Here is a 20,667-nt window from a genome sequence, read left to right as displayed (position 1 = left end):
TCCCATACTTCTCTGCAGATCCTCTCAAGCTCTGTCAGGTTGGATTGGGAGTGTCGCTGCACAGCTATTTTCAGGTCTCTTCAGAGATGTTCGATCAGGTGCAAGTCCAGGCTCTGGCTGGGCCCCTCAAGTAAATTCAGAGACTTGTACCGAAACCACTCCTTGGCTGTGTGCTTAGGATCGTTGTCCTGTTGGAAGGTGAACCTTCGCCCCAGTGAGGTCCTGAGCGCTCTGGAGCAGGTTTTCATCAAGGATCTCTGTATTTTGCTTTGTTCATCTTTCCCTCGATCCTGACTAGTCTCCCAGTCTCTGCCACTGAAAAACATCCCCACAGCATGATGCTGCCATCCACTACCATGCTTCACCGTAGGGGTGGTGCCAGGTTTCCTCCAGACGTGATGCTTGGCATTCAGGCCAAAGAGTTCAATCTTAATTTCATCAGACCAGATAATCTTGCTTTTCTCATGCTTTTTGGTACCCTTCCCCAGATCTGTGCCTGGACACAATCATGTCTCGGTTCTCTACGGACAACTCATTCAACCTCATGGCTTGGTTTTTGCTCTGACATGCACTGTCAACTGTGGGACCTTATATAGACAGGTGTGTGCCTTTCCAAATCAATTGAAATTTACCACAGGCGGAATCCAATCAAGTTGTAGAAACAGCAAAGATGACAGGATGCACCAGAGCTCAATTTCAAGTCTCATTGTAAAGGGTCAGAATACTTGTGAACAAGGTATCTTATTTTTTATAAATGTGAAAATGTTTCTCAGAACCTGTTTTCGCTTTGACATTATGGGGTATTGTTTGTAGACTGATGAGGAAGGCTGTAACGTAACAAAATGGGAAGGGGCTTGAATACTTTGACATTGCTCATCCTAATATTTCAATATTTCTTAATTCCATTATTTTACTTTATAAAATGTGTGTATGGTTGTGTGTTCGATATTACTGCACTGTTCGAGCTAGGATCACAAGCATTTCGCTACACCCACAATAACATCTGCTAAATGTGTATGCGACCAATGAAAGTTGATTTAACTGCACTCACATCAGTTACTGCTTTTTTACTTGGTTTCACCAAGCTAAGGGCTGCAGTTACTACGGTTTACCTTGGTATTATTTATTGTTCTTTGCTGATACAAGTAACAAACTATATGACACTGACAGACAAACAAATAAGTACACTCACTGGAAATCTATTCCAGTGAGTGTACCAAGCAAGTAGGCTGTAACTGCTGTCTAGGGTCAAAAGTGCAGTGTGCATAGACATGTATATATGTATATATGTATACACACACATATATATATATACATGCGTGTGTGTGTGTGTGTGTGTGGTTATTCCAGCCCAGCACTAACAAACCTTGAATGGATGACTGGCTCATGCATAGATCCTTTCATATTACTTCTCCACTTCACTGTAAGTGTGCACTTAACCACCTTTTACCAGTAGCTTTTAGCCAAAATCTTTCAACCTAAATTGGATTTTGAGGATTCTTAAGAGGTTTTATAAGAACGACTGGTTCCAGATCTGTATGTATTTTATCCAACTCCTCAGACTATTAACATTCCATACATGGCTGGCGGTGATATTCCGATCAATATTTCTTGAATGCTAAAACCCCTGAAGGGATCAAAAAGTTGGCCCTTTGTAATATGACCGGAAATCGCGTGGAAAGTAACATTTAAAGTTAGGCCTACCAGAGAAAAATGTAAAGAACACCAAAAAAAGAAAAGAGTAAACTTGGCGCTAAATAGACGATGTAATGCGCTGATATGACCCGGAGAATGTTAATTCTGTGCGTTGATAGGAGTCTAAAAGCCTTCAAGTAGCCTCTTACATAAAGCCACAGTTTAAGCGAGTGTTATCGGCTTTTACCCAGGATCCTATTCTCTCCCGTCTGTACTGTTACCGGCTAATTGCCATGGAAGTGGTTGCCTGGGAGAAGGACAGCCACAGAAAACACTTCGCTCACTGCGGAGGTATTTTTAAATAGAATTGTGGAGCTGGAGCCAAGACCCACGGTTCACCTCACACTACCCCAGGTCGAGTGCACTTACTCTGGAAGTTCAGTCCTGGAGGTCAGCTGGATAGGGTAGTCACTAAGGGATCATTTTATTTGTAGGTATTAGGTAACTTAGTATTTTCAGTAGTCTATGTAGCTCGTTTCTCAAAAAGGTGCAATGAGCTATTATGAATGCTTATACAGCCGCATGTTTTATAATTCATATTACCACGAGGCTTTATCAATGCATCTTCAAATCAAGTTTGGTTTTAATTAAAAACAGTATTTTAAATATTATTCAAGTTGTTGAGGGGAGAGTACATAATAAACTCATTAATTTAATTTAGTTTAAGTAAGATCCATAAACAAAATGTCTCTCTTACAAGTCGTGCCACTTGATGTAAAAGTACCAATAGATTCTGCCGTAATTGACTGGTCAGAGTACACAGCTCTCCCATCATTTAGAGGATAGATTGGTCACAGAAACGATCCTAATTTACTTATTAACTTATTATCTACAAATAGGTACACATAGAAACTAGCCTTACTTCCATACGATAACCAGTGTTTGAATTGGGCTGGTGCAAACGCCTCGATTGTTCTATTGTTTGAAGACCGGCAGCTCATAAAATATTCACTCTTAAATATGAACACGTACTGCATAATTTAAATGGAGTACCAGCACCTAAAGTGAGCACAGAGTCTGACACCGTTTTCATTCAACTTCAAGCACAGACTATAAAACACTGTCATGCCAGAGCCTATGACTGCATACCAAATTGCACCATATTCCCTACATAATGCACTACTTTTGACCAGCACCCATAGGGCACTGGTCAAAAGTAATGCACCATGTAGGAAATAGGGTCTCATTTGGGATTCACAGTATGTGCCTATGCAGCTAGCAACGCTAACCCTTCGGCCTCTTCAACCCTGATCCCTTTTGTTTAGCTAGTTTGGGAATGCCCCCATGGCGCAGGACAAAAGACGAGCCACTCTGCAGTTTTCATACACACTCCGTGAATAAACCCACCCTAAGCCACACATTTCCCTTGTGCAAAGCCCCAAAATGAAGCCTGCCTTTCGACATCCAGCCCGGGACAAAAGTCTTACGGAAAGTGCCGGGCTCATGTAGGTAGCCAGTAGCAACATGAACACAGGCCAGGGAGGGCTTCCTGTATTTTGGAATTCCAGGCTTTCCCAACCCAAAGGGAAACAATTCATACACGCACGCACACAAACACAGATGGCATTGCCAGTTATGAGAAGGTGTGTTAGTCCCAGGCCAGAGGTAAACAGAGCAAGTGCATAACACACAGTATGTGAGTAACTGATTTGAATGTTACTTATGTCGATGCTATGACGTAAAACTCACAAAGGCTTAACAGAATGTCTAGGCAAGTGACTGTGTAGTGTCTGTGTTTTGGGATATGTGAATGCATGGCTGTGTGGATTTGTGATAGTTTTTGTGTGTACGCGTGTCAGTTTGTGTGTGTACTTTGGGTGGCAGTCCCGTCTCTATACCTTTCATGCAGTCTTCAAGCCTGCGGATGAGCTGGTAGGACTTGCAGCGGTCCAACAAGGTCCTAATGGCCGGCAGCGGGTCCAGAACCACCATTTCAGGATGGGTGTCGATGTAATCCTGAAGACAGTCCCAAAAAAACATCAGGTATGTATTCAATAGTGCACACCGRAGCAACACACTTTGCAACAAACAAAAAACACCACAAGGCCATGTTTATTAGGCACCAAAAACTGAGCGGGACTTCCTGGACTTGTACAATAAGAAACGCACATTTTCCAATGCAAATAGTTTTAAAATATTCTGCACCCTAATGAACATTTCTCAATTATATTACAGCCTCGGCAAGCCTTAAAGCAACAAAGCCACATTTGATGAATCTGAAGAATGTTTACGTAAATGTATACTAGACTTCAGAAAGTATACAGGTGACTTCCAAGTTAACCTTTTTGTAGTCTAACAAATAACAACCGGTTTTGTACTGTTCTGTTCTCCACTTGTGCTAGCACAGTAGAGGCCATGTGTTTTCATGTCTGTGCTTTTATGTATTAGTATCTCTGTACGCACTTCAACAATCAAAAAGGAACTCCATGTAATCAAGTACATTTGAAATGAAAGGCTTGGCTACTGGCCAATTTAGCATGTTGCCATTTCGAGCGCCCATTTTCGCCCTCATCTAATGTCAATGAAACCTTAAAAGGAGACGAAGAGGGAGGAGAGGAATTTTGTTTGTTTTTCTGAGACTACAGGTGTGTAAAGCAACGCCTCCGGGAACAACTAAGGGTGAAAACATGTATTCATATGGCGTAGTGCATATTACCTAATGTTTACAAGATGAAAGAGTGCAGGGAAATCCACGTGATATAAAAACTGGTGGCTAAATTTACCATCCTTTTGTTTATGACATTCCTTGGTCTGTTTTGGTAAACAGTGAGGTCCAAAAGCATTTGGACAGTGACACAGTTGTTGTTTTGGGTCTGTACTGCAGCACAATGACATTAAAGTGAAGACTGACAGCTTTAATTCAAGGCCATTTTCATCGATATCGGATGAAACATTTTGAAAGAAAAGCATTTTTTGGGCATTGTTCCCCGCATCTTAAGGGACCAAAAGTATTGGGACAAATTCACGTTTTAAAGTAATCAAAAGTTTAGTATTTGGTCCCATATTCCCAGCATGCAATGACTACATCAAGCTTGTGACTCTACAAACTTGTTAGATGCATTTGTAGTATGTTTTGTTTGTGTGTCAGATAATTGTGTGCCCAATAGAAATTAATGGTAAATAATGTATAGTGTCATTTTGTAGTCACTTATTATAAATAATATATTTCTAAACACATATAGATTCATCTGGATGCTACCATGATTATGGGTAATCCTGAAAGAATTGTGAATAAAGATGAGAGAAAGTTAAACATAAACATGCTAAGCATTTTTCTGTCTTGGGGGTATGATCTTTGTGCATCTAACTTTCTCACGATTCATTCAGGATTATTCGCAATCATGGTAATATCCACATTAATGTAATCCCACGTGATATAAATAAATTGCAAATGCATCCAACAGGTTTATAGTCACAAGTTTGATGTCATTATGTGGTAGGAATATGGGACCAAACACTAAACTTGACCACTTTAATAGACATAAGTGAATTTGTTCCAATACTTTGTTCAAAAAGTGCTGTAATTTCTAAACGGTTCATCCAATATGGATGAACATACCCTCAAAGAAAGCTGACAGTCTGCACCTCAACTGCAGTCATTGCATTATTTAAAATCCGAAGTGCTAGAGTAGTGTCACTGTCCAAATACTCTTGTACCTCACTGTATGAAAGAAACTCGGCTCTAATCCCTGTGCCTTAGACATATCAACTTCAAAAACCGTTCCCCTTTAAACTTTAAATTTTACTCCACAATCAGAAGTTGTCAGAWGTTTTCAGGCCTGAAAAGCAGTCCACATCCCATGTCATCAGATGAATGAAACAGGATAAGTACAGACAAACTGGAAATAACACAGTTCTTATCTTTTCCATTAGTTTTAGATTGTGGCACGTAGCTGGATCTACAAAACAGCTGGCCTGGGACATGGACTCCCTCTGACAGACTACTTTTGACGTCTGAAAACATCTGCTAAAATGTGATTTGAGTGCAATGGCTCTTTAAACAAATGAGGGGGTCCAGGGTAAACATTCAAATTAATGACCATTAAAGAAACTAAATGGGAGTCATTAGTCATATAAAGCTGAAAATAGGCCTATAAACCAAATCCAAGTTTGCTGAGGACCATTAAACGTGTCAAGCTTTTAAAAATCGAGCAGACTTTATCATGTGGAACTGAAAACAAATTCTGCATTAAAGTATGCCATATATCAGCTCTAGGTTTGTATAGTGTCTAGAGAAAAGAGGACTGAAGGAGTGGGTAAGTTTAAGGAGTCAATTACATGTGTTTTATGTAGATGTGGACAGCAGACCAGTGCACTGACTAAAACGCTCATGAAATTTGGAACTTGCGGTTTCCTTCCAATGTTTGGGATTTTATTAGGATCCCCATTAGCTGTTGCGAAAGCTAATGTGGTTCACTGCGATGCTAGGGAGTGTAACAGTGCATTCTGTTCTGCCACGTGAAAGACAAACTAGCAACCTTCTGCACCACAACTCATGCAACCGTCTAGTCGGTCCCTCTGAGGGACAGATGACTCAAGGAAGGTGTGAGGTCACCGATGTACTCCACCCCAACATGCTATGGGCGACATGAACTACATTCACCACCCTTTGATCTTCCCCTACTCCTGCGAACCCCCCTACGGATTAGGTCACGGCTAGAGATCGACCGATTATTTTTTTTCAACACCGATAACTATACCGATTATTGGAGGACCAAAAAAAGACGATACCGATTAAAATCGGCCGTATATATTTTATGTATTATATTAAGTTAAAAATAAGTGTTCACTGTTCATTCAGTATTGTTGTAAATGTAATGTATTATAATAAATGACATTTACAACAATACTGAATGAACAATGAACACTTATTTTTTACTTAATACATAAATAAAATCAATTTAGTCTCAAATAAATAAACATGTTCAATTTGGTTTAAATAATGCAAAAACAGTGTTGAGAAGAAAGTAAAAGTGCACTATGTGCCATGTAAAAAAGCTAATGTTTAAGTTCCTTGCTCAAAACATATGAAAGCTAGTGGTTCCTTTTAACAGGAGTCTTCAATATTCCCAGTTAAGAAGTTTTAGGTTGTAGTTATAGGACTATTTCTCTCTATACCATTTGTATTTCATAGACCTTTGACTATTGGATGTTCTTATAGGCACTATAGTATTGCCAGCCTAATCTTGGGAGTTGATGGGCTTGAAGTCATAAGCCGCGCTGTGCTTCAAGCATTGCGAAAAGCTGCTGGCATACGGAGGAAAGTGCAGTTTGAATAAATGCTTACGAGCCTGCTGCTGCCTACCACCGCTCAGTCAGACTGCTCTATCAAATCATAGACTTAATTATAATATAATAAAACACACAGAAATACGAGCCTTAGGTCATTAATAAATGGTCAAATCCGGAAACTATKATTTCGAAAACAAAACGTATATTCTTTCAGTGAAATACGGAACCGTTCTGTATTTTATCGAACGGTTGGCAACCCTAAGTCTAAATATTACTATTACATTGCACAACCTTCAATGTTATGTCATAATTATGTAAAATTCTGGCAAATTAATTACGGTCTTTGTTAGGGAGAAATGGTCTTCACACAGTTCGCAACGAGCCAGGCGACCCAAGCTGCTGCATATACCCTGACTCTGCTTACACTGAACGCAAGAGAAGTGACAATTTCAGGATCTACATTGATTATATGCAACACAGGACAAGCTACTTAAAATAGTAATATCAACCATGTGTAGTTAACTAGTAATTATGTTAAGATTTATTGTTTTTTTATAAGAGAAGTTTAAAGCTAGCTAGCAACTTAACATGGCTCCTTGCAGCCTGCACTCACGTAACAGGTTGTCAGTCTGCCACGCAATCTCCTCGTGGATTGCAATATAAATCGGCTTCCAAAAATGACGATTACTGATTATGAAAACTTGAAAATCGGCCCTAATTAAATTGGCCATTCCGATTAAAATCGGTCGACCTCTAGTCACGGCTATTCAACTGGCGGCCCATGGGCTAGATCCGGCCCCTTTATCAATTTAGAATGGCCCTTTGATCAATTATCAACATTAATATAAAAATCCACACAAAAACATCCCTGCAAAAATCCAATGTTTAGTTCTAAAATGAGCCCTCGTTCAATATTCTCCAATAGGATCATCTGTTTTCCTGTAGTCCCACCACTTAAGTGCTGTCAATCAATATCACCCAACGTACCAGTTACAGCCAAATCAGAGCTGCTAACATCCAATACATATCTAGCAAAAATACTTGAGGGATAAAACAATTGACATGATTGGGGACTGCTTTTCAAAATAAGTGTTAATTTCTCCTCTGATTTGATCTCAAACAAAATGCTCAAATTCCCTACACTGAGGGCTCGAATTGGAGGGGGAAAAAAGGCAAAAAACATGTAACTTATTAGCTTAGGTTTTACACACAATCTCAGACATCCTTAGCAGAGGCACCCCCCGAAGACAAAACGACAGCCAAGCCTGATGGAAAGGAGAAAATGGGCAATCAACATTCACCTAGTTTCAGCATAATATTATCTGTCGGGTAGCAAGCGTGCGCTGGTTGTCCCGTGGAGCAACTCAGACAGCGGTAGTGTAGTTAAAAGGAACTCATTTCTCATAATTGATTAAAAGAATGCATCAGTTATTCGTATTTCCTGCAACTTTGAAGTAGTAATGCCTGTTTGTGTGGCCCGTGTGCCAGTTAGAAATGACTTTCGGCATGCTAAGGRTTTCACCAAAAACTTTGCCAAAGTAGGCCTAGTGCCTTCAGAAATATTTTGTGGCAGTGATCTATACACAACACCCCATAATGTCAAAGTGGATTTATTTTGTTGAAATTTTTACACAAATGGCTCAAGTCAATAAGTATTCAACCCCTTTGTTATGGCAAGCCTAAAAAATGTTCAGGAGTAAAAGTGTCCAAATCACATAAGTTGTATGGACTCATTCTGCGTGCAATATTCTGCGGCTTTGTACCGCACACATACAGTATCTGTAAGATCCCCAAGTCAAGTAGTTCATTTAAAAAAATAGATGATTCAACCACAAAGACCAGGGAGGTATTCCAGTGTCTCGCAAAGGTCAGATTGGTTGATATGTAAAAATGTAAAAGCAGACACTGAATATCCCTGTGACCATAGTGAAGTTATTAATTATGCTTTGGATGGTGTATCAATACACTCACAAAAAAAGAGGTATCGTTCCTAACGCAGTTGCTGGAGAGGAAAGAAACTACTCAGGGATTTCACCATGAGGCCAATGGTGATTTTAAAAAAGTTTAAAAGTTTAATGGCTATGATGGAAGAAAACTGAAGATGGATCAACATTGTAGTTACTCCACAATACTAACCGAATACTGCTTTCACATAGGATTTACGGTATTTCGCCTGTACATTTTTTGGGGGCAATGTATGACCCGCTTACAACAGGCTCATTTTTACCACATTCTTGCCTGCATACGCCTTTTATACCTCCCGTGAGCTTGCCGGCATGCCGGAAACAAGTGGTAGTTGTAGTGTGCAGATGTGGGTGGCCGTCCATTTTAATAAGTCCATAGAGAATATACACCATCAAAAATATTTCCATTATTACATTTATTTAGGCAGGTCCTATTTTCAAAAGAAGAGAAAGGTATATTTTGAGTTGAATTATGTTACTGGTCCGTGCAGCCTGTATGGAAATCAATAGTTATTTTGTTCATTAAAACAGACAAGACATACTACCGTGATCAGCTTTTGATCCACATTCACCTCTTTCCTACCTTCACCCTGCTTTGTTAGGGAGCAGGCATAGGGTCTCACATTGAGTATCTTCATCATGATACCGATAGAAAATAATACCAATCGATTCTATATTTTCAAAAGCATTCGACTCGTGTTCATTTTTCACAACCTCTGTGGGCTTTTGGAGCTGCCTATACGCTATTGAGTAAAATAATAGGCCTGCACTTGATTTAGGCTACACTGTTGCATACTAATGTTTCTGATAGATGAGCAACTTAATAGATGAGCTATACCACCTCCAAGTATTTGCCCAGACAGAAATATACAGACAGAGTCACTGAAACAAAATGACATTGATTAGCATATAATCCACTTGTTAAGCTACATAACATGCTGGCAAAATGATCTGATCAGTGCTAATAAATGAGACAACTAGTCAAGATGATCATTAGCAGCACTCACCTCAGCTAACATTTACACAGCCTAATTGTAGCCTAACCAATATCCAAAAATCTGACATATTGATTTCTCAAGACCCCATACTTGTCTCAAAGCAGAGCGAAACGATGGATGCAATCAATCAATTCAGGTGTGTCTAATGACAGTTTCATAATGCCATTCAACTTTTTGGTATTTTAATAGATCTCTTTCCATTCATCAAATAGAGGGTGCACAGTTTTAGATGCTGGAATTATTTTAGATTGCAGGTAGCCTACTTTTTGAAGGGATTTGTTTGACAAATCAGATGAATACATGTTCATGCCACATTAAAAAGGTAATATTTTTTACAGTTAAATTACTCATATTTACCATTAGGCCCATAAAAAAACCATTTCATACATAGGTTCTATACGAGGAGAAATTCTAAAATCTACTTTCACCCATTGTAAATCACAGGTAGAAAATGTCTGTACCCCTGTAAATAACCTTTCAAATCTGGCCCCTGTAAGAATATAAAAAGGTAACTGCCAAAATAAAGGAAACACCAACAGTTTCTTCATTGGGCATTGGGCCACCACGAGCCAGAACAGCTTCAATGCACTTTGGCATAGAGCCTACAAGTGTCTGGAGCTCTATTGGAGGGATGCGTTCTGGTGGTGGAAAACGCCGTCTCAGGTGACGCTCCAGAATCTCCCATAAATTGGGTTGTGCTCTGGTGACCGACATTGTTTTCATGCGTATCAACCCATTCAGTGACCACTCATGCCCTGTGGATGGGTGCATTGGCATTCTATGGGGGCATAGCCATGGTAGCCAAAATAATGGCCAGAATAAATGGCCTGTCCAGCTTTTTTTATCACCTGAAGCATGATGGTATGTTAATTGATAAATTAACTCAGGAACCACACTATGTGGAAGCACCGGCTTTCAATATACTTTGTATTCCTCATTTACTCAAGGGTTTCCATTATTTTGACAGTTACCTGTAGTTGAATAAGAATGGATTAAGTCATGATTAGGAGAGCTCCTGCAGATGATCAATAAAATAAATCATATTTCATTATCACATTTATATCCAGGAACACCACAAGCGTTCACCAAAATCTCAGAGCAAAATTACAGAAGGATGTAATCACCAAAGACATACCCCTCAAAGAGAAACATCCTACAGTACCTACAGACCCCTAGCCCTCAAAGAAATGGCTGCACCTGTCAAAGAACAACTTCCCCCATTAGGTGAAGAGCTTGTGATCCACCCGTACAATGTTTTAGCGGTGCCGATTGGCTTACCTGGACACTCTGCACCAATAGCAGGGCCTGCGTGTCATTCTGGTCTGCCAGAATGAGGTCCGCCAGCTTGTGGATGATGACATCCAGAGGGCCCTGCTCCTCCAGGGGCCGACTCAGATCCAGCTGCACACAGGGAGTGAGAGGGAGAAAGAGTGCTCAGAAGTTAGGCAAGATAAAAATCAAGACACCTTGTTTTATTAGTTGATAATATATGGGGTCTGTTCCAAATGCACCCTATATAATGCACTACCTTTGATGAGGCCTATGGGTGATGACCACACTTAGGCCAATCCTTTGGGGTTTGACCCAACAGGTCAAAGACTTTGTTTTTGCTAAAATTAGGCCCGTTCAAAGCCTCCATTTCCCCCCCTCTCTCGCCAAAAACGATACGACCATATGGGCTTTACAGACTAGTTCTGGTAACAACAGCTGGGAGAAGAAAAAAGCAGCAAGGAACATTGTCTGCTTCCCAAATGACACTATTCCCTATATAGTGCACTACTTTTGACCAAGGTCCTGTCATTTGGGAGACATTATGTAAGGAGTAGGGACCCGGTCATATGGTCAACGGTCCAGCGCTGGCACCAAATAAAGGAGCAGAAACAGACCTACCAAGTCGTGGGATGAAATTGAGGGGGAACATTTTATTTGGGAGGCCTCTGGGGCCTGTTCCCTACAAGGCTCTAGTTTAATCAGGGAGAGGATGTCTGCATCCAAAATGGCACCCTATTCCTTATAAAGTGCACTACTTTATGGGCCGTGGTCAAAAGTAGTGAACTAAATATGGAATAGGGTGCTGTTTGGGACGCACAGTCTGGAAATGTTCTAGCGGCAGGATCAGAGCCTTCTTCTCGGCTGATTTAAGAAAACATAATCATGAGAAGGCAGGCAGAGAGAGGCTGGCTGATGAGTTCAGCTTGGGAACTCATCATGTAAGTTGAAGGTGTAGGGTAAAAAGTTGTCCCTAGACGCTGATCTTGGGTCAGTTTTGCATTTCCCCCCACGAATGGTTAGGATTGGGGAAGCAAAGATGATCCTAGATTGGTACCTACGGGAAATTTCACCTCAGAGCCAAGACAGTCATTCCTCATTGTGTCCTAAGTGAGACCGCAGAGAGTGGGTTTGTGTACAGAACTCCTTTTGGCAAAGGCTCTTAGGAACATGAAAGCCACCATTTGTAGCCGCCAGCACTGTGCATCTTCCAATTGATCAGGTTTGTAAACCGCACTGAGCAATTGGAGGGGAATGTGTGCATTAGCAAAGCCAACATCTTTCCAGAAAGTTCACACCCCTTGACTTTTACAGATTTTGTTGTGTTGCAGCAATTTAAAATTGATTAAATTTAGATTTTTTTGTTCACTGGTCTACACATCCCATGATGTAAAAGTGGAATTATGTTTTTTGAAACGGTTATAAATTAATTAAAAACAAATGTCGTGTCAAATATGCAACCCCGTTATGGCAAGCCTAAATAAGTTCCGGAATAAAAATGTGCTTAACAAGTCAGATAATAAGTTGCAGGGACTCACTGTGTGCAATACTAGTGTTTAATATGATTTGAATGACTACCTCATCTCTATACCCTACACATACAGATAAGTGTAAGGTCCTTCAGTCGAGCAGTGAATTTCAAAACACAGATTCAACCAAAGACCATGGAGATTTTCCCCAATGCCTCGCAAAGGCACCTATTGGTAGATGGGTAAAACAAAAACAAAAAGCAGACATTGAATATCCCTTTGAGGATGGTGAGGTTATTAAATTACACTTTGGATGGTGTATCACTACACCAAGTCACTACAAAGATACAAGCGTCTTCCCTAACTCAGTTGCCTTAACGGAAGAAAAGCACTCAGGATTTCACCACAAGTCCAAAGCAACTTAAAAACAGTTAGTTTAATGGCTGTGATAGTATTGTGGCGTAAATACAATGTTGTTGATCCATCCTTAGGAGAAAACTAACCTAATTGACAGAGTGAAAAGGAAGCCTGTACAGAATACAAATATTCCAAAACATGCATCCTGTTTGCAACAAGGCACTAAAGTAATACTGTACTATATAAAAATGTGGCAAAGCAATTAAGATTTTGTCCTGAATACAAAGTGTTACGTTTGGGCCAAATCCAATAAAACATTACTGAGTACCACTCCTCACATTTTCTAGCATAGTGGTGGCTGCATCATGTTGTGGATATGCTTGTAAATCGGTAAGTACTGGGCAGTTGTTTTTTTTATTTAAAAAAAAACCCAGAATGAGCTAAGCAGAGGCAAAATTCTAGGAGGAAAACCTGGTTGTCTGCTTTCTAACAGACACTGGGACACAAATTCACCTTTCAGCAGGACAATAACCTAAAACACAAGTACAAATCTACACTGGAGTTGCTTACCAAGACGACATTGAATGTTCCTGAGTGGCCTAGCTACAGTTTTGACTTAAAATCTATGGCAAGACTTGAAAATAGCCATCTACAACCGACATGAGAGCTTGAATAACTTTTAAAGACTGTACAAATGTCCTACAATCCAGGTGTGTAAAGCGCTTAGACTTACTCAGTATGACTCACAGCTGTATTTATTTATTTTATCTTTATTTAATCAGGTAGGCCAGTTGAGAACAAGTTCTCATTTACAACTGCGACCTGGCCAGGATTACTTACTTACTTACTTTATTGTCCCCATGGGGAAATGTTGTTGCAGTGTCATGTACACATTTAAAGTGGCGTTAAATACAAAACAAGATTGACAATACAACTTTCAATAACAGTCACGCACCAATAAATAAAATAAAATAAAAATATTTTTTTTTAATTTAAAATTTAAAAAGAAGAAAAGACTAGCCTGCTGGCCTTACGGGGTCAATGGGAACATTTGCCCGAGCTATTTAAAAGGGATATCACACCTGGCACAAATTATTGTCTCGTTCTATTTTTCCTGCTGAGGGGTGCCCTATACCTGCGCCCAGAGGGGAGTAATTCAAAGTCCAGGTACAGGGGGTGACTTGGGTCTAAAATGATTTTGTGAGCCTTACGGAGGGCCCTGACCTTAAAAATCTCATCCAGGCCTGTCTGTTTGACTCCAAGTACCTTGCTTGCTGTGGTAATAATCCTTCTCAGCATGTTTCTCTGACTGACAGTGGCATTGCCAAACCAACAAACACAAAAAGTTAAAATACTCTCAATAAAGGATTTGTAAAACAGAGTCAATATAGTACAGTCTATATTAAAAGAACCCAACTTTTTTAGAAAGTACAGTCTCTGTTGGCTCTTTTTGTAGATCTGGTCTGTACATTTACTCCACTGAAGCTTACTGTCCAAAAAGACACCCAGATATTTATATTCCTCTACAATTTCTATATTCTGGCCTCTGATAGATGTTGCAGAGGTAGGTGGTGTTCTCTTCCTGAAGTCTATGCACATCTCTTTGGTCTTGTTAGTATTGAGGACCAAGTGTGATTCCTCACACCACTCTACAAAGTCATCTAGGACCGGGCCATGATGTTCCTCGTCATCATGCAACAGGCTGATCAAGGCAGTGTCATCAGCYAACTTAACGAGGTGTCTGTCAGTATGGGAACTAGTACAACTATTAGTGTACAAGATTAAGCAGAGCAGTGTGACAAAAACACAGAGTTAAACATGGGATAAACAAACYTACAGTCAATAACACAATAGAAAAATCTGTATACAGCATGTGCAAATGAAGTAAGGAGGTAAGGCTGCAAAAAGGTGATTCTAACAGACTCAGGGGTTTGAATACTTTTCGCATTCCATTTTCAATAAATTAGCAAAAATACTAATTTTACCCATTTTGAATTCAGGCTGTAACAAAATGTGGAATAAGTCAAGGGGTATAAATACTTTCTAAAGGCACTGTACACCCAAACTAGACCATCATGTTGCGTGCGCTGAAGAAGAAATATACACATACGTTATTCAATAATTTCACCCATACTGCTCACCCGTGACCGAGCGTCTGCGGAAGTTTACATACACTTAAGTTGGAGTCCTTAAAACTCGTTTTCCAACCACTCCGCAAATTTCTTGTTAACAAACTATAGTTTTGGCAAGTCGGTTAGGACATCTACTTTGTGCATGACAAGTCATTTTTCCAACAATTGTTTACAGACAGATTATTTCACTGTATCACAATTCCAGTGGGTCAGAAGTTTACATACGCTAAGTTGGCTGTGCCTTTAAACAGCTTGGAAAATTCCAGAAAATTATGTCATGGCTTTAGAATCTTCTGATAGGCTAATTGACATCATTTGAGTGAATTGGAGGTGTACCTGTGGATGTATTTCAAGGCCTACCTTCAAACTCTTGAAGTGCCTCTTTGCTTAACATCATGGGAAAATCAAAAGAAATCAGCCAAGACATCAGAAAAAAAAAAAAAAAACTGTAGACCTCCACAAGTTTGATTCATCCTTGGGAGCAATTTCTAAATGCCTGAAGGTACCACGTTCATCTGTACAAACAATAGTACACAAGTATAAACACCATGGGACCACGCAGCCGTCATACCGCTCAGGAAGGAGATGCGTTCTGTCTCCTAGAGATGAACGTACTTGTGCGAAAAGTGCAAATCAATCCCAGAACAGCAGCTAAGGACCTTGAAGATGCTGGAGGATACAGGTACAAAAGTATCTATATCCACAGTAAAAATAGTCCTATATCGACATAACCTGAAAGGCCGCTCAGCAAGGAAGAAGCCACTGCTCCAAAACTGCCATAAAAAAAGCCAGATTACTGTTTGCAACTGCACATGGGGACAAAGATCTTACTTTATTGGAGAAATGTCCTCTGGTCTGATGAAACAAAAATAGAACTGTTAGCCCATCATGACCATCGTTCTGTTTGGAGGTAAAAGGGGGAGGCTTGCAAGCCGAAGAACAGCATCCCAACCGTGAAGCACGGGGGTTGCACCATCATGTTGTGGGGGTGCTTTGCTGCAGGACGGCCTGGTGCACTTCACAAAATAGATGGCATCATGAGGCAGGAAAATTGTGGATTTATTGAAGCAACATCTGGCAAAATGGCTTAAGGACAACAAAGTCAAGGTATTGGAATGGCCATCACAAAACCCTGACCTCAAAACTATAGAAAATGTGTGGTCAGAACTGAAAAAGCGTGTGCGAGCAAGGATGCCTACAAACCTGACTGTTACAGCAGCTCTGTCAGGAGGAATGGGCCAAAATTCACCCAACTTAATGTGGAAAGCTTGTGGAAGGCTACCCGAAACATTTGACCCAAGTTACACAATTTAAAGGCAATGCTACCAAATACTAATTGAGTGTACGTAATCTTCTGACCCACTGGGAATGTGATGAAAGAAAATCTCTACACTATTATTCTGACATATGACATTCTTAAAATAAAGTGGTGATCCTAACTGACCTAAGACAGGGCACTAGGATTAAATGTCAGGAATAGTGAAAAAATGAGTTTAAATGCATTTGGCTAAGGTGTATGTAAACCTCCGACTTCAACTGTATGCTTCGGCAGGGGAGAGGTAGGTAACCTACACACTGGCAAAGATTTTCAGCAAGCAGACAGACACTGGAAGAAGTTTGATTGACAGATGGAAAAGCTTTGCATAGGCTCTTTGTTGCATTTTTTTGTGGGATTGTTCCGGAACCATATAGATCACTTTTGTTCCCGGTTCCGATTCTGTTTGGTTCCAACTCCCACATACCATAGTAAACCATCTGTGTTTAAAATAGTCCTGCTTCAACAGGGTTGACCTGTGTGTGTGTGTGTGTGTGTGTGTGTGTGTGTGAAAGCAATTAATTTCTGTAGAAAAGTTGACAAAGTATCTATTCTATTGTCAAACAAGGTCCAAGATCACAGTGCAACCTTATTGTCTTGGGGCATTGCCAACAGACATTCGAAAAGATAGACCAATTCAATTCCAACAGAAATTCTTACTTCTGGCGAGGATGTCCAGCCAGGTCTAATATTCCCAGCTCATGTAATATTTATGGCAGAGGAGATGATTTATCAAGTATGTATCGAACAAGATTGGTGGACTTGTCAATGCAGGGCATTGCTCCGCCTAAGGAGATCGAGGATTCCAAAGAAAACAATATCTTCCATATCGTAGATATAGTATGCATGCAAGMTTGGGATTAACCATTTTTTATTGTTTTGAATCCCTATTCTTCAGTCTGACATTGGTGGAAATATCCAAAGTGTCAGCTCAACAAATCTGATTCCGATGCTTTCTGCCAGGTCGATAACCAACACTGGTTTGAGACACTGACTACACAGAACTTATGTTTCTGGGGGTTGCTCTTGACCCAAAAAGGGGTCCCCCAAATATTATCCAGAAWTGACCTAAATTGGACAGGAAGAAAACAACGTTGCCCAAAAGAGAAGAATGTGTCACAGGTTGGACTGCTCTCTAGGCAAAGGATGTCAACACAATCCATGAACAACCTTTGGAACAACAAATTCTAGCTGTTCAATCGCAATCCCCAAGCCCTTGGTTAACAACTGAAATAAGACAGATTGCATCCAAAAATGGTACCCTAGTCTCTATATAGTGCACTACTTTTGCCCATAGCCCTAGTCATAAGTAGTGCACTACATGGGGAATAGCACACCATTTGCAATGCACCCATTGTATCTTATCTGCCTACACCCAAAAACATTGATAAAGAAGGGTCATGTCTGTAGTAATGGGGAGGTGGCTCAGGCAATGATATGGTAATAATGAAGACCAAGGAATTCAAGAGAAGAGGCGATAAAAAGAGGGGACGTGATCGTGGCACAATAACTSACGAGTAATCAGCTATTACATAAACCTTAAAAAGAAAAGTTCACCCATTTTGAATGTTATTATCTCTGATGTTATATCGATTCCCTGGATCAGTTCATGTGTATCTGTTATTGGCATTCGAGCAGGCAGAAWTCCGTCTGGTATGACGTAGCACTGTGATAAAGTCGCTCTCACTACACTGGAAGTTAACAGGAATACGACTTTTAGATTGACATGTATGACAGATGATTTCAGATTTCAATTCTGTTCGATGGCATAACTCGGGAGGGTGCTTTCTCGAATGAGCCTTTTAACATCTTTTTGCGAAATTCCTACCTCGAGAAATGTGTAATTTAACAGAGGGTCTAGCAGGTGTTGACAAACACTTATGAACAAAATACAACTTTGGAAACGAGGTCTGGCCAGGTGTCTGCCTCTTTAGTGCATTGCATGGTGCTGTTGCCAAAGATACTATAAAAAAGGAGATAGGAATCCAATGAATCTTGAACAAGGCAGGTGGTGTAAATGCTTTAAAATGACCTGTCATTAACTCGGCTACCTCCTGCGCCTCGACCTCCTTTCCAAAGTTTAATTTTTTGTTTATAAGTGTTTGTCAACACCTGCTACTAGCTAGCCAGGTTGCAATGGCACCCGCTTCGCCTGGAATAGCTAACGAACCATTCCAGCGCTGTAGAAGCAGTGTTTATTATGCTCTTGCCCGGGAAAATATTGACGATCTGAAGTTCCAATGTGGGAATTGTTTGCTTGCGGAGGATTACAGGCTTGAGGTGGCTATCCTTGGCAAGCAAATTCTGTGTTAACTTACGGGGAAAACGCAAACTGGAACTCTCGTTCTTAACTCGTGGCGACAAACCGCTCGGGCCTGATGGATGTATCCCTACCTTGTCATCAGTCCCTATCTGAATGGCCTGMGCTACCGGAACTTGCCTACCAAGGAAGTCTCCTCCATCTGCTTCTCCATTGCGTAGTGGAGTAGACGGAGAACAGCAAGAAGATGGAACCAGCGCTGATTGGAACAATGTTACAAGTTGTGGAAATCGAAGGCAACGGCATGCTGCTAAGCGGACTGGAGTGTCTGCTAGACGTTCTGAGCAGATTGACATGTGGAATAGCTTCGCCGCACTGGTGCCTGATCTACCTGCGCCTTCGTCGCTGGGACTGCCTGTGTCCAACTACGCGGACTCCAGCAGCAGCTTAGTTGTCGAATTCCACTCCTTTCCCTCTCTCCGATCTGACTGGGTACTGCCTGCTCTGGGAGGTCTGGACCTATCACTGGGAGCAGCAGGCGAATGCTATCCTGCTTCTCGTGGGCCTGTGAAATGTTCCACAAATTGTGGGAGGAATGGGCGGATTTCCCCATCCCCTTCTCCAGCCGTCGTATTGGGCAGTTCAAATGGTAAGAAATTACTCAGTCCCTGGAGCAAAAACGTTATGCTATCCAGGAGCACAGGACATCAATAAGCTGCCCCCAAATATTTTAAAACTGCATCAGCAAACAGTCTATCATAATGACATTGAATCTCACATGAACTATGAAGGGCAGCTCAGAACAGCTGCAGTGGTCTAAGGCACTGCATCTCAGTGCAAGAGGKGTCACTACCGTCCCTGGTTCGATTCCAAGCTTCAACACATCCGGCCGTGATTGTGCGCCACCCTATGGGACTCCCAATTGGCCCAGCGTCATCCGGGTTTGGCCGGGGTAGGCCGTCATTGTAAACAAGAATTTGTTCTTCACTGACTTGCCTTGTTAAAAGGTAAAAAATGGATTAATTTTTTTATATTTTTTATTGGGTCTCTGCTTGACACAAACAACCGCCCCATAATATCTGGCCCTGTGCCCTCCCTAAATCGTGGCATTGAACATTTCAGCAGACTTTTAGCCCTCCATAACTGGCTACGAGACTATTGCAGCTATGGGTGTAACATTGATTGACAATTTTGATCCCTTCTGGAAACAAAGCTCGTTTCATAAAGGAGGAAGGGATCCACCCAAATAATTTGGGTTCCTGAATCCTTTCACAGCATTAAAAGGCTGCATTGAAACAAAGATTTATTAATGACCCAATCCCAGCTCAGTTATCCTTACTAGTTGGGGAACCCTGACTTAAAGTAATAATAAAATATTTTATATAGCACTTTTCATTACATAAGGAATCTCAAATACGTAGACTTACTCCGCAAACTATAATCTGCAAGACATTTGGGGCTGGCTTTACTGTAGCAACACTCAAAATTGTGAATTTAAAAGCAACAGTTGGACAATGGATTAAAATACTCCAGCTGTTAAATGTTTTTAATCTAATCAGATATTGACTGAATTACAGCACATAAAACAATGTACTGGCAGACAAATAATGGAGTTCAGGTAATGGTGAGAATTCGGGTATTACATTTATTGTAAAATGCAAGTTTCTTGTAATGCACTCATACATTTTAGTATATTAGTTTTTATACTTTGTGATAAAAATCAAGAAAACTGTGCCTCATTTTCATATATGCTGGATTTATTTGCATACATTAATATAAAGCGGATGCACAGGGCTGCAACCACCAAAAACCTGCTTGGTCTAGGCCTACCTGCGCCGTCTAGACTGCCTCAATTTCCGTTGTCCACTTGCATAATTCAACAAGTGTGTAAAGAAAGGGATACTCACACGATTGCAGATCTAAACGCTTGGCTCTAGATTACACCCACCTATACTTACATCCCTATAATCCAAGTG

At 40.6% G+C, this 20,667-nt stretch overlaps 1 protein-coding gene across 1 annotated transcript in view; it reads right to left on the bottom strand.

The window, feature by feature from the left end:
- itpk1a (inositol-tetrakisphosphate 1-kinase a) overlaps window positions 1-20,667 on the bottom strand; it is a 68,841-nt gene that overhangs the window by 20,756 nt on the left and 27,418 nt on the right. The window contains exons 3-4 of the mRNA XM_070435977.1: window positions 11,168-11,290; window positions 3,534-3,651 (exon numbers count right to left, since the gene is read on the bottom strand). Coding sequence (XP_070292078.1) covers window positions 3,534-3,651; window positions 11,168-11,290 — 241 coding nt within the window. The remainder of the gene's footprint in view (window positions 1-3,533; window positions 3,652-11,167; window positions 11,291-20,667) is intronic.

The sequence above is a fragment of the Salvelinus sp. IW2-2015 genome, linkage group LG28 (assembly GCF_002910315.2).
Source record: "Salvelinus sp. IW2-2015 linkage group LG28, ASM291031v2, whole genome shotgun sequence".
In the NCBI taxonomy this organism is placed as follows: Eukaryota; Metazoa; Chordata; class Actinopteri; order Salmoniformes; family Salmonidae; genus Salvelinus; species Salvelinus sp. IW2-2015.
This window is presented reverse-complemented; position numbering and strand designations above follow the sequence as displayed.